Source organism: Chrysochloris asiatica, unplaced genomic scaffold (assembly GCF_000296735.1).
Source record: "Chrysochloris asiatica unplaced genomic scaffold, ChrAsi1.0 scaffold00032, whole genome shotgun sequence".
NCBI classification, from domain to species: domain Eukaryota; kingdom Metazoa; phylum Chordata; class Mammalia; order Afrosoricida; family Chrysochloridae; genus Chrysochloris; species Chrysochloris asiatica.
This window is the reverse complement of record NW_006408550.1, coordinates 1,392,716-1,407,817: the sequence shown is the minus strand read 5'-3', so window position 1 is coordinate 1,407,817 and position 15,102 is coordinate 1,392,716. Positions and strand designations below refer to the sequence as shown.

Here is a 15,102-nt window from a genome sequence, read left to right as displayed (position 1 = left end):
GAGTGCTATTAAATAATTACCGGATGAGCGTGACAGACTCTTGCTATATCTTCACAGGATGCTCCATATTCCAAAGCAAGAGCAGCTTCATTTACCATTTCTCCAGCACCCTTTAAGACAGTAAGTCAATACGTAATTTTATTTCCATGACAAAAACAACTACATGCTAATAGAATACCAGATGGTCAAGAAAGGAGGCTTTTAAATCTTAAAATCACCTTAAAACTTTTTGTTTTACAAATTCCCTCAAGAAAACCTTAATAGACTAATAATAAACATAATAATGTGTGTGGGTATGAACATGTGTGCACAGATTGATGTCTACTGGCATACGTACACACAGATATGTGTGCATACATGTGTAGTCATTAAATTACATAAAAGGACAATTACAGATACTTCTTAGACATAAGCAAACACCTTGTGAGATTGGGTTTCTGGGTGTGAAGGCTGAGCACTATCATCCAAAGACTGAGAGGAGAAACTGATCGACAGGACTAGCAGCCTACATGAACTGCAGCCTCGTCTACCACAACCACAACTAGATGGTGCCCTGCTACCACTGCCAGCCATTCTTACTAGGGCCACAAAAGGCGGATCCTGAAAGGATACGAAAATGTGAACCAGAATAAGCTCTCAAAACATCCAGACTCAGTGGACTAATTGAGACTAGAAGACTCCCAGAGTGTATAGTCCTGACCTATATTTAAGCCTCAAACCAAAAGTATGTCTTGTGGTCACTTTTTTGAAAAATAACAGATTGGCTCATTAAAAAAAAAAAGGCTGAATAATGAGCTCCTTTAAAAAAATCGACACAAGACCAAATGTTCAAAAATAAAGATGATTAAGGTAAGGGGGCAGGGAAATTAAGAATACTGGAAGTGGTAACCAGAACAGAATCAATGAGAATGATGACATTGAAAAACGTAACCAATATTGCTGAATAATATGTGTAAAAATTGTTCAATGGGAACCTGATTTGCTGTAACACTTTCACCTAAGCACAATAAAAAAATAAGGGGGAAAACAAGTAAAGCTTAATAGAAAAGGTGACACAGAAATTAGGTGCTTGAGTACTGAAGCCAGATGGGCTGGATTCCTACCCGACCACGTGCTACTGCTCACTCGCTCTCAGTTCTCAAGCCCACAGAAGAGGGTCTTTATCATTAAAGGGGGAAAACAGTAGCACCTAGTTCACAAGTCATGAAAAGGAAATAAAATGACTTAGCATCATTTCTACATAAGATATCTGGACATATATTTTAGACTCTGTGGTAAGGAAAAGTTTCTCTTCAAGGCAACTTTTGAGCTAAGACCTGAATAAAGAGCCAGCCATGCAAAGATCTGTATTCAGAGAAGTCTATATGCATAAGGAATTAAAAGCACAAAGCTCTTAGATATGAGTAAGTTTGGTCTGTTATAAAACTGAGAACAGAGCACATGTAGCTGAGAATTAATGAGCAAAAGAGGGAAGTGTAGAAAGAGATGAGGTCATAAGTGAAGGCAGGACCAGATTCAGTGGGGTCCTGATGACAACTGTGCTATGACCTAGTGTACGTCTTAAAGGAATAATCTGAGCTACAACATGGAAAGCCAACAGTGGGGCAGGAAGGTGAGAAGACTGCAAGAGTGCTATTAGTACCGGGCTAGAAACAAGGCAGAGGACACATTACAATTTCTGCTAGTAGTGTTTAACAACCCTACAATGTAAACATCAGGTGGTTTGACATGAATTTATAAAATAGCAATATTTTGCAAAAATCCTCAAGATAATTCGTATTTTACAATACTCACTGGTCCTAGAATATGTGCTCCCAATACTCTGTCCGTTGCTTTCTGCCCAAGAATCTTCACCATGCCATCTGTGTCAGCATTTGTCTTAGCTCTGCTGTTGGCAGCAAATGGAAATTTCCCCACTTTGTACTCAATCCCCTGTGAGAGAAAGAAGATGCGAACCCACAGAAGCCCTGGGGTTATCCATGCCCATTGGTGAAATCGTCTAGCATCTACCACTTGTTGCAAAAACAAATCCCAAGGACAATTCTTTGTAGATGCTATATAATAAAGGACCAAATACTGATTGCTTAAATCAATTTGGGGTACAAATGCCTATCTATCTGGCTGTATTTCAAAGCCAAATATGAAAGTTTTAAAATCACTAGTTTTTTTAATCAGGCAACCTAACCCTCCTCTACATTTCTGCTAATAAACTTAAGGAGTAAATGATCTTCTTTATAATGCTACCAAAGAGGGGACAAAGATATAAACCCTCGTAAATGTTCTGTGTATGTTTTCAACAACAAAATAGTACCATATTTTTACACAAATAATGTACATTTATATGTATTTTCCAGACCACCCCGCATCCTCATGTGCTATGTGTACTATGTGAAGGGTGAGTTATTTTTGTGGTTGGGTGCTTTATTTGCAAAGATCTGGTATTTAAATATAGATACATAAACAAATTGTAATATTCTACAGTTATTGCAATATAATAAGGCCTTTGCTCAACCACCAGTGTCATTAGTTCAGTTTACACATCGTTGTAAAACCGCCTGAGTTCAGAATTACCTCTTCTTTCAACTGCTCTTCTGATTTGCCAACCCAAGCAACTTCAGGGTGTGTGTAGATCACTGATGGCACACAGTTGTAGTCAATGTGCACAGCACCACCAGCCATTCCTTCAACACAGATAATACCTTCATCCTCTGCTTTGTGAGCCAGCATTGGACCAGCAACCACATCACCAATAGCATAGATACTACCACAGGGGTCAAAACACACACAGTGAACTTCACTATGGTAGCAACAATAAAACAAGTTTCTAGATCACCAAAAATAAGTCAAATACAGCTCTTTAGAGATCTATGAATGAGTTCCATTTCTAATCTTTGAATTATGAAAAGAATTCAACTCATTACTTTTAATTTTACAACTATACATTTACTATCTTTCCCCCAAAGTATGGCAAGAGTCTTATTTTCAAAATAGTGATGTTAGACATAAATTTTTAAATTGTTAAAAGTGTAGAGAATGATCCAACTTACTTTGGAATTTTAGTTTGGAATCTGGTATTCACTGGAATTCTGCCTCTGGGATCTAGTTCAATTCCAAGTTCTTCCAGTCCCAAATTCTGAGTAAAGGGTCGTCGGCCAATGCAAACCAAGAGTACATCACAAGTGATAACTTCTGCTTTCCCACCAGAAGCAGCTTCAATACTAGACAATGAATAATATATTTCCAGTTAAATTGGGTATTTTTGTAGATGTATGTTGAACATACATACATCTACAAAAATACCCATACATCTAGAAAAATACCCAATTTAACTGGAAATTGAAGACCAGAGATTCCTTTAAGTATTGGTGACTTTTCTAATAGTTAATTCTACCAATAAACATAACAAGGATTAGGCAATAAAAACACATACAATACCAACTAGAGGGCTACCATTGTTGTTGTTAAGTGCTGTCGAGTCAATTCTGGCCCACAGAGACCCTGTATAGGGTTTCCAAGGAGCAGCTGGTGAGCTTGAACCACTGACCTTGCAGTTCAACCGAATTTGCAGTCTGACGTATTAGCCCACAACACCACACCAGGACTCCAGAGGGCTACCAGTAAACCCCCATAAAATAAGGTGTAAAGCACAGTAGTTAATAACATAGGTCTTAAGAGTCAGAAAGACTCAGACCAAAGTCCAAGGTGTGCCACTCACTAGCTGTGTAACTTTATGCAAGTTATTTTATTAAATTGTGTTAAGTTTTTAAAAAGTATTATGCCAGATCAAATCCAATTAATATTGTTATTACAGATTTCTCCAAACAGCTATCTAAAAATATTTAATTAATATCACTGAATGTTGGCATTTTAAAATTTTCAGAATGTATACTTAGAAAAGGTACATTATAATAACAATTTATTTTTCTACCATCAACTTAGGAGTGCGATGGCTATGTAGGGTTAAGCCTGGACAAGATCAGCAGTTCAGGTAGATCAGCTGCTCCACAGGAGAAAGATGAGGCTTTCTGTTCCTGAAAAATTTACAACCTATACAGGTTCGCTGTGAGTCAGAACTAACTCAATAGCACTTAACACCATCAGCTTAAATCATGAACGTCAATGAACTAATTTGGTAAGCTATAAAGATTTACAGCCTTGAAAACCCTGTACAGGGTCACTATGGGTCGGAACCGACTCCATGGCACATAACAACAATGTTATACTAAGCAAAAACAATCTTGAGGTATAAAAATGAAATTTAATAATGTGATTTTAAAATTTTGAGTGTTTTTCTTAGAACACACATACAAGGCTGCTATATCAAAAACAAATGTAGCAGGTACACAAGAACACCCAAACTTGCCGACAGTATCCATGTGACCTAGCTTGGATGGCTTGATGATCAGAACTCCACTAGAGGAAGATAAAGAAGTTTGATACAGGAAGTAAGTATAAATTGCTACAATTTGACCTTTACTTTTGGATGTAGTAGCTCAAAAATACCAACTGAGAGAGAAGGAGTCTTCACATCATGGATTAAGTCTACCCCTCAGTACACAGGACTGATAGGGATGGACAACTGAGACACTGGCTACCTAAAATGGGGGCTATTAAAGTGGCTGGCTTACCAGTTTTTAAGAGGGACTTTAATTTCAGAGCGAGGGGGGAAGATAGTATCCTCCCTGAATAGTTTTCATCTTGTCTAGATAGGTCTGATGAAAGGAGATGGGGATAGGATTCTTTTGATTCAATAGTAATTGTTATGAATAACTGCGACTGTCATAACTGTAAAGATAGAAGTTGTGTAACAAAAAGGGGGGAGTAGTTAATCTTACATTTCAGAAACAGAAGACCTAGGACCATCAAGAGAGAAGAGCATGAGCAGAATGTGGGACCCTAACCAGAGATGTAGTGACACTAGAGATGGAGGCAGAGGTGATGACATGGAGAGAGAGAACAGCAGAGGACTCAACTCATGGAAAGAGAATGGCTGTGTTGTATGGTGGTGGACAGGAGGATGGCTTGCAAACTGTGCCCTTTGGTTGTTTACACGATTCTATATTCCTGCATGTTTTTGTGTACATCCAATAACAGAAACAAGGAGTAGAGGCAAATACTGTTAACCACAGGGAGGGAACTGTAACCGCTGCAATGAAACAAAATACAATTGGTTGAGGGCAAAACCAAGGTTCGTCCATGTAAACTATCACTCAATTCACAATAAAAGCTTGAAAAATAACAAAAACAAATGTAGCATACTTACGAAACATCAATTTTTCCATCCGACTTCTTGGTAGCACCAGTAACCTTTGTATTCAATTTAAATTTAAATCCCTGTTTTTGAAGGATACGCTGAAAGTTTTTAGATATCTCCATATCAATTCCAATTCCACCAACATGACCCAAAAACTCAACTGCTGTCACATCAGCACCAAGTCTTTGCCAAACTGAACCCTGCAAGTAGCCATTAAAAAAAAAATTCATCATAAAAATAAAGATTTTTATAGCAAATTTTTTACGAAACCATCTTCAATCATTATTATATTTTCTTCTTTTGCAAATATGTTTCAATTAGAAGCTCTGAGGTTTTTAAAATGAACATTGTGGCAAACACATGTAACTCAATATATTCATTCAACATTTATTGAGAGCCTAGTATATCCCCTGGAATCCAGTGGCATAATGATTAGACTGCTCAATGAAGTCAACGCTTCAGACCTACAAGCTGTTTCCAGGGAGAAAGACGTAACTGTCTGTTTCCTTAAAGATTACTGCCTTGGAAACCCTATGGGGCAGTTCTGTAAGTCAGAATCAACTGACAGCAACTAGGACCATTATTAGGTGTGGCGACATAGGATAAGCACTGGACTGCAGTTCACACCCACTAGCCACTCCTCAGAAACACTCTCAGGGTCACTAAGAATCATAATGAACTCCACAGCATTTAACAAAAAAAATAAAGATATATAAGTGAACAACCCTAAATGCCTACCCTCAGGGACCTTATATTCTGACAGAGAAAACAAATACGTAAAATGTGTCAGAGGATCATTGTTGTCGTATGTGCCATGGAGTCATACAATATTATAAAACAATAGAGAAGAGAGCAATGCAGAGAAAGGGGTTGTCATTTCAGCTGTGTGGTCTGGTCAGCCTCGCTGGGAGTGGCATTTGTGCACAGACTGAGTGGACTATGCAGATGACTGGGGAGGACTGTTCCAAACACAAGGGAAGAGCAAGAGTGAAGGTCCTGAAGGGGAGAAAGATTTGTACTGCTACTAATTTCTGATACCTGGAAAATATTAAACTGACTTTGTATTCTATTTTCTCAAGGAAGGAGAAAAAAAATTAATTAAATTAATCCTGTTGTTTTTAACTAATAGATAAAAAAAAAATGAAGAGATGTTATTACACATAACAAAGCAAGTACTTCCACAATAAAATATTATGTTTATTTGAACAGAATGACAGACTGGGCTGATGGATGACAAAAGAATGGATCTGGTGTCTATGAGAGCCCCCCACGTGCAAAGCATTAAAGCAGGCGATGGAGATTCAAATACTCAAGTAACAATATAATACAGTCACTGGTCTTAAAGGATAGACGCCCATAAACTGGTAAAGGCCATGTATTTTTATTAGTGTTACAGGATAATGCACTGGACCACAAGGTGAGTCTGATCCACAAAGCTGGCAGTTTAAACTCACCAGTTACTCCTCGGAAACCCTATACAAGGTCTCTGTAAGCTGGAACCGACTGGACAGCACTGAACGATGAATTCCAAAAAGGAAATACTCATGCTTTCCCAGACTAATGCGAAGTCTTCACTAAAAAAGTGATTTTCATGTTTTGAGGACTATTTATTATGTCAACAAATGTTTATTGAGTAATAAAAGCAATAATAATGCTGTTGTTATTGTTAAGTGCCACTGAGTTGGTTCCAACTCATAGCAAGGGTTTTAAGGAGTGCCTCGTAGGTTTGAACCACCAATCTTGCAGTTAGCAGTCTAGTGCATATCTTACACCAAGACTCCAGTAATAATAACAGGAGCTAACAACAGTCCTCAATCAGGTGCCATGGAGAATTTAGACTCACAGAGACCCCGTGTGGTAGACGAGAACTGCCCCATTGGCTGTCATCTTTGTAAGGAGTTCTGGTAGCTTAGTGGTTGCGAGTTGGGCTGCTAATCTCACGGTCAGCAGTTCAAAACTAGCGGCAATATTGCAGGAGACAGAGCACAGCTTTGGAAACCCAACACGGGGCTGCTATGAGTCAGAAGCGACTCCATGGCACACCACCAATCTTTATGGGATGGATTGCCAGGTCTTTTCTCCCATGGAGCCACTGGGCAAATTTGAACCAGCAACTTTTCTGTTGGCAGTGAAGCTCTTAACCACTGCCCCACCATGGCCCTCATCAGGACCTGCGCTAGATGCTAAAGACATACTGGGAATGCATGGACTCTGTGACTTAGGGGACAGCTAGCACTGAGAAGAATAAATACCATAAGAAATGTAAGTGCAGTGCCGTGGAACAACATCGAGGGTGCTCAGGGTGCAGGACTGGAGCGAGGGAGGAGATGTTCCAAGCAAATGGAAGAGAGTCAGCAACATTTGTTCAGGAACTGAGAAGGAGGTTAAAATGAGACTGGCAAGGTGAGCCAGGGTCAAATCATGTTGGCTTTTAAGCAGCAATAGCGTTTGGATTTATCCCAAAAGCAATAGTGAACCACAGAATTGTAGAGCAGGGAAAGGACATAATTTAATTTGTGTTACATAAAGATAATTCCGGCCACCATAGGAAGAACAGATTAGAAAAAGAAAAAAGCCACGGAGACCTAGGGCAAGGCATGGTGCAGACCTGAGCTAGGGTCTAAGCTGTCTAACTGAAAAGAAGCTGGTGTCTGTATTCAACAGATACAGACCCAGCAGATCCCATAAGGACCAATGACTGACTGAATGTAGGGCATGAAGTCACATATAACTTCCAAATGTCTTGCTTAGGCCGCTACATATTATTGTTAGTGCCATCCAGTCAGTTCCAACTCACAACGACCCTGTATAGGGTTTCCAAGGAGCAACTGGTGATCTTGAACCACCAACCTTGCGATTCAAACCGATTTTGCAGTCCAAAGCATTAACCCACAGCACCACACTAAGTCTCTACATAATGGTACCAATCACAGAGATAGAAAATGTCAAATTAAAAACCGGTTTTGTTTCTTTGTTTCAAGGGGCTAAGTCATACATTCACTGAATTGCGTGCTTGTGAGGTACACAAATAAAGATGCTGATAGACATTTGAGACAAGACAGAGGACCAGGATACAGATACCTGTGAGTCTTTGGATAACTGAGGTGGAACTGAAGAGCATATTCTGTGAATAGACAAACAGAATTTTACAGAACTCGAGGACAGAATCTCAAATAATGTTAACAATTATAGGGAAAGCAGAGAAAAGGGAGCTTTCAAAGAGGATGATGGGGAATGATCAGTTCAAAGGGTAGATGTAACACCAGAAGAATATAAAGAGCTGGGGAAACAGTTCTGAAACCAAGAAAATCAACACTGCCGTTTGCTGCCAAGCAAAACAGTGAAGAACATAGTCAAATGGATTGAGTAATAGTAAGTCCATTTGTGTCCTTGTTTAAGAGCAACGTAATGGCACAGAAGCTATGAACTGCGGAGAGGAAGTCTGTGAAATCGAGCATGGACTATTTCAACAAGTCTGACTGTAACACAAAGGAGAGAGGAAAACATGCAACTGCAGACAGACACAGTCTGTATCTATGAGCATGAATGCATCTGAGCACACATAGGTGGCACACAAGTATATACACATGGGCAGGCTTAATGTAAATGAGGAAAAGAGCAGAAGTAGAAAATTTGAAAACTGAAAAATGCTGGAAATAAACACTACAAATCATAAAATCAGGTCTCTGAGATGGCAGATGATTTGTATCAAAGAACAGGTAATTTTAAAGAAAATAACATTTGTACAATAGTAGGAAGGTATCAAAAGCACAGTGCAACAAACAGGTAAGAACATTTTCAAATCTGTGCATTAAGATGAGGAAACTGTCATCTGATGTGTTCCCTTTATGTGATCTTTAGGGAACAAGGAAGGTCCTCTGTAGATGCAGGGCAGGGGGGTGGAGAAAGGTAAACACTGCAGCAGCAGAGATTTGAGAACAGTGGGAAATGAAACGGCTAGACTGAGTTCCTAAGCCAGACCCTGTGCTTTAGCGGGAGCTCGGAGCCACTGTGAGGTGGTCTCCAGACCTACAGAACCTGAACAGCCACCAGACCAGCATTAACAGTTACCTTGCCTCCAGTTGCCCTGTGGTCCTAAAAGACACTGAAACCAGCCCCATCAAGGGCTCCCACGAACTACTTCCAGATTGAGTGATCTAAACATAGATAATACCAAGGCCAACAGGAACTCTCTCTGGGATCAGGTGCTCTGCTGTCACATCCCTCCCATACCTACTTAGTGAGCTCCTTGGCTTGGAGAAGCCCCCCAGAGTTTCTTCCTCTCCAGGTCGAACAGCTACACTGATTTGTATGTTTTGGAGTCTGTTTGTTTTCATTTTGTTGTTTCATTGTTTTTGTTTATTCTTTTTTCTCCTTTTCTTTCCATTCACTTCAATTTTATGCCTTCTATCTCCACTTTTCATTTTCTCCTCACATTTCCCCTCTTATCTTCCCTTTTGATCTTTCTTTATGACTCTCTCTTTTCGTCCTTCTCCCTCGTTTTTCCAAGTGCTTTTTAGGTCTTCTTTTATTTCCTCTTCTCCAGCTCCATTTTACGATACTTCTTTTCTCTTTTGAACTATTAAATATTTGTTTTTTAAATTTCTTCCTTTTATTTTCTCTCTCTGATTTTTCTCTTCTATAGCTCCATTTCCCTGTCTCTCTTTTGTATATAATATTTTTCTTTGTTTTTTTTTCTGGTTGCTGCCTGTTTTTATTTATTTTTTCCTCTTTATTATTTTCTCTCTTCATTGTCAGTTGTTTGTTCTGTTTTGTTTTCTTGTGTGTCTGTGGTGGTAGTGGTGGTGGGACCTTGTCTTTCCCACCTGACACAGGAAATAGCATCTATGCCCATACAGCACAGCCACAACTGTACCCTATGCACCTTCACCCATGGGGCAAGAGCCAGTATCTATTCCTATACCACATGATAAATGATAGACAACAGTCACGCCAGCCAAACCCACACTAAACTGAGATGCACAAGCAGCAAACCATAACAGTGTACACACTTCCATTCTCTTAACTACACCCACAGGAAACAGTTGGTGAGCACCTAAGAGCCTGTCAACATACAATCATCAATTAAATACAGATAAGACAACCCTACAATGTCCCAGAAACAACAACAGACTATTTTAGCTCACACAAAGAAGCAAGAGAATGGCTAAAATAAATGATTAAGATGCAGAGCCAGAAAACATTTCTGAAGAAGAAGAGGTAATGCAATTAACTGAAAAAGAATTCAAAAGAATGAAATTGAAGTACCTTCAAAGGATTGATAAAAAGATCAAGAAAAACAAGCAGAACACAGAAAAAAACTCTAGAACAATTCAGGAAAACACTACAATAACAGACAGAATATATACAAATTTTGAAGCAATAAAAAACCTACAATTAAAATCCAAAAGATTTATTACTAAGCTTTCAGATATGGACAATACACTGAAAAGGCAAAGGAACAGTTTCAAATAAATGGAAGCCCAAATTAGTGAACTTGATGATAACACTCTCAATACTAGTAAGCTAGAAGAACCATCAGATAAAAGAAAGAAAAAATCTGAAAAAAACCTAAGAGTTATGTGGGCCACCATGAAGAGGAAAACTTACATGTGATAGGAATTCCAGAATAGAAAGATACAATAAAAAGCACAGAGAAAATTGTTCGAAGAACACTTCCCGAACAACACAAAAGACATGAAGGTAAGCATACAAGAAGCTGAGCGAATCCCAAACAGGAGAGATACCAAAAGAAACTGCCAAGACATATCATAACCAAATTTTCCAAAACCACAGACAAGGAAAGAATGTTGAGAGAAGGTCGGGAAAAACGAAAAGCTACAAAGGCGAACCAGTTTTAAGACTAAGCTCTGATTTCTCAGCAGAAACCACGCAGGCAAGAAAGCAATGGGAGGGCATACACAAAACTGAAAACAAAAAGATTGCCAACCAAGAATATCATATGCTAAGCAAAGTTGTCCCTCAAATACAACAGAGAAATCAGGACATTTCCTGATAAAGAGAAATTAAAAGAAATTTGTAACAACCAAACCAACTTTATGAAAAAATGCTAAAAGGGTACTCTTTGAACTAATGATCAACAACAGCAGACATGACATTACCACACAAGACAACACCACCCAGAACTCAATCCAGATATAGAATTATGTAGAGTAAAACAAACCTACAAGACTGAAAATAGGGAACCAGAGATATTAATTTTTAATGAGTCAACAACAAGGCAAAAGGGGGAATAGTGCAGATACAGAACTTCCAAATGACAATAAGTCAAGTAGATTTCAATATAAAACAGAGTATTTTAAATAGGGACAAAAAAGTAATATATTATAGGGTAACCTCAAAGAAAAGTAATATACCTGCATATCGAAAAAAAATAATATAAATGAGAGGAAATCAGAAAGATTTTAAAACATTAACACAACAGAAATGAAACGAAAATCCATAAACAAAAAGAATTCAGCACAGAAAATTAAGTGGAACAAAGAAGCCAGCAGCACCACACACACACACACACAAGTAAAATGACAGCAATAGATTAATGTTGTTAATGTCATTGAGTTGGGGATTCTAAAGAGCAGCTGGTGAGTTGAATCACCAATCTTACACAGTTCAAACAGAACTTGAAATTGAGTGTTTACCCTTGACCTTGAAACCACACACACCTATGTAAATGGATTCAATGCACCAGTCAAGCAACAGAGATCAGAATGGAATAAAAAAACAGGATCCTTCAATATGCTGTCTCTATAAAAGGTACAAAAAGATGGAGACCACCTAAAGCCTTCAACAGAAGAACTATTACACAAATTTTGGTACATGCACACAATGAAATATTACACAACATTGAAGGCTAACGATGAATCCAAGAAACACCTTACAACATGGATGAACCTGGAGGACATTATGCTGAGTGAAATTAGTCAATCACAAAAGGACAAATATTGTCTGAGGCCAATGTTGTAAACAGTTAATAAAAGGTTTTCTTGATAAAAGAAACAATCATGATGATTACGGGATGGGGGTTAGGCTAGAGGGTAGACACACGTTAACATGGGTGACAGGGCAGGTAATATACAACAAGAGTGAGGTTAGCAGAGGACAGATTAAGGTAGTGGGAGAGAACGGACAATGGAGGAATGCAATAGTTAAAGTGAACAGAGGTCAATACTGTTAACTGTCGGTATATGGAAAAGGGATTACAATCACTGTAGTAAAGCAAAGTATATGATTTGTCAAATGTAAAACTTATGATCTGCTCTTTAAACCTTCACTTAATTTACAATAAAAAGTTAAAAAAAAAAAAAAAAAAGCCACTTACCAATTCTACACCTATTACTCCTGCACCAATAACAACCATCTTCTCTGGAACTTTTTTTAAAGACAAAGCACCTGTAGATGACACTATTGTATCTTCATCAATCTGTAAGAAAAAAAGATACTATTAAAATTGCTTGGGAAAATCCAGTGATATGTGCCCTCATATATTATAATCAGTGAAAATGCTATTATTTGTTTTGAGATCTTTATCTCTATTACTATCTAACTGTCAAAAATTGACTAGTCCCATTAAAATGACACTTTCAAATTTTTATCATTCATTGTTTCTAGACAAAACTGCCAATTTTTACTTCATACTGAATTCAAAATTATCAATACAAAGTGATCTATATTTGTTCAAAATCACTGCAGAATAAAGATAGGCAACTTCCCAAAGCTAAGGGACTGTCAAAATCAAATATTTCAGTTAGAAATCTCTCGTTCAAAGTCTATAATCATGTATTAGACTAATGCATAAAAATGTGTTTTGAAAGGAAAGCTATAAAAGTTGCAAATTACAAAGCATCAATACCGTGATTCCAGGAAAGGGAGTAACTTCTGAGCCTGTAGCTATGAGAATGTTCTTTGTGTCGATAACTTGAGTGCTCCCATCACCCTTAGAAGCAGTGACCTGGTTTTTGCCAGTTATCTTCCCGTATCCATTTACGTGAACAACCTACATAAAATAATGCTTATAAAATCACAAAGTTCAAAATCTATTTTGATAAACATAATTAACAGGAAAATGTGTTAAATAAATGTATCAAATACAAAATGTCCTTTCTTTAATATGCTATATATTATGCAGCAGCAGCCAAAAAAAGAAAATTGCTATATATTTCAAGGAAAAGTTAACACACTGTTATAAATTTTTTAAATATCCCCAGTAGCCAGGCCCAAGTCCCATCACCCTATTAGTAAAGAGCAATGCTGAATGGGTACATAAAATAAAGCAGAAATCTGACCGTTCTGACCTTATTCTGTTTAAATAAGTGGGCAATTCCGCCTGTCAAAGCTTTCACTGCAGTACTCTTCTGTTCCATCATCTTCTCTAAATTCAAGCGAACTTCAGACACTGTAATGTGTTAAAGACATGTTTAGTTCTTCTCTAAGTTCTTGAAATTATAGATAGAATTTTTCACTAACTGCTGTTGTTAAGCACCACTGAGTCAGTCCCTACTCATAGCAATCCTGTATACGGTTTCCAAGGAGTGACTATAGGTTTGAACCACCAATCTTACAGTCCAGTTCATTATCCTGCAGCGTCACACCAGGACTCCTTTCACTAATTACGGGAGCAGAAAGCCTCATTCACTAATTAGGGTCTGGAAAATTTCAGTCTAATACTTACAATAAGCAGTTACAACGGAGTTCATTCTGACTCATGGCGATCGTATGTGTGCAACAGTAGAACTGTGCTCCACTGGATTTTCAGTATCTGATTGTTTAGAAGTAGATCACCAGGGCCTTTCTTCCACCCCCAGATGGACTCGAATTGGCGACTGTTTTGTTAGCAGTCAAGCACGCACTTACCTGTTTGTACCACACACAGGCACTCCTTTAATGCGTACAGAATATATAGAAAGCAATATTAACATTTTAAATTTAATAATGGATAGAATAGCCAAAGCTGACAAAAGAGGAACAATACATCAAAATTAATGAGACCCATCAAGCTCTACAGTTGATGGCACTTAACAAAAACATCATCATCAACAACAACATCCCCAGTAGCCAGGCCCAAATACCACCCAAGTGGCACTGTAGGATAAGTGTTGTTGTCGTTGTTAAGTGCCGTCGAGTGGATTCTGACCCAAAGCGACACTGCACAGGGTTTCCGAGACTGTAAATCTTTACAGGAGCAGAAAGCCTCATCTCTCTCCCGCGGAACAGCTGGTAGTTTCGAACTGCTGACCTTAAGGTTTGCAGCCTGATTCATAACCACTATGCTACCAGAGCTCTGGTAGGATAAGAACTAGGCCGTAAACCATTAAGGCCAGCTGCTCCTTGGAAATCCTATACAGGGGGCACTATGAGTCAGAATCAACTCAATAGTACATAACAATAACATCAAGCACTACAAAAAGTTCACTTTTAGTAGAGAAGCAGTCCAAAATTAAATATGCCCTATTGTGTGGTAACAAAGTCTCTTTATAACCTTATAATGGTTTAGGTAGATTTAAGTAGAAATGGCAGAGTAAAATTATCACCTAAACTTTTAATTAAGACCAATGCCAAATTTCATGAAATAAAAACATTTTTTTTAAAATGGTGAAAAATAACACCCCAAGTGTCTTTTAGACCCTCTCTAGAACAGACTACCCAGCAACTGTAACAAACGAATCTATTCTTAGAAGAGGAATTAGAATAATCCTTAGAAGCAAGGATGGCAAAACTTTCTCTCATTTTATCAGGAAGGACCAGTCCCTGGAAAAGAACATCTTATTTGGTAAGGTAGATGGTCAGGAACTAAAAAAGGAAGACGCTCAGTGAGATAGACTGACACAGTG

At 38.2% G+C, this 15,102-nt stretch overlaps 1 protein-coding gene across 1 annotated transcript in view; it reads right to left on the bottom strand.

Moving 5' to 3' along the window:
• Positions 1-15,102, bottom strand: part of DLD (dihydrolipoamide dehydrogenase) — a 49,906-nt gene that overhangs the window by 143 nt on the left and 34,661 nt on the right. The window contains exons 5-13 of the mRNA XM_006859353.1: positions 14,126-14,150; positions 13,567-13,667; positions 13,125-13,268; positions 12,594-12,695; positions 5,264-5,454; positions 3,048-3,218; positions 2,572-2,761; positions 1,795-1,932; positions 21-110 (exon numbers count right to left, since the gene is read on the bottom strand). Coding sequence (XP_006859415.1) covers positions 21-110; positions 1,795-1,932; positions 2,572-2,761; positions 3,048-3,218; positions 5,264-5,454; positions 12,594-12,695; positions 13,125-13,268; positions 13,567-13,667; positions 14,126-14,150 — 1,152 coding nt within the window. The remainder of the gene's footprint in view (positions 1-20; positions 111-1,794; positions 1,933-2,571; positions 2,762-3,047; positions 3,219-5,263; positions 5,455-12,593; positions 12,696-13,124; positions 13,269-13,566; positions 13,668-14,125; positions 14,151-15,102) is intronic.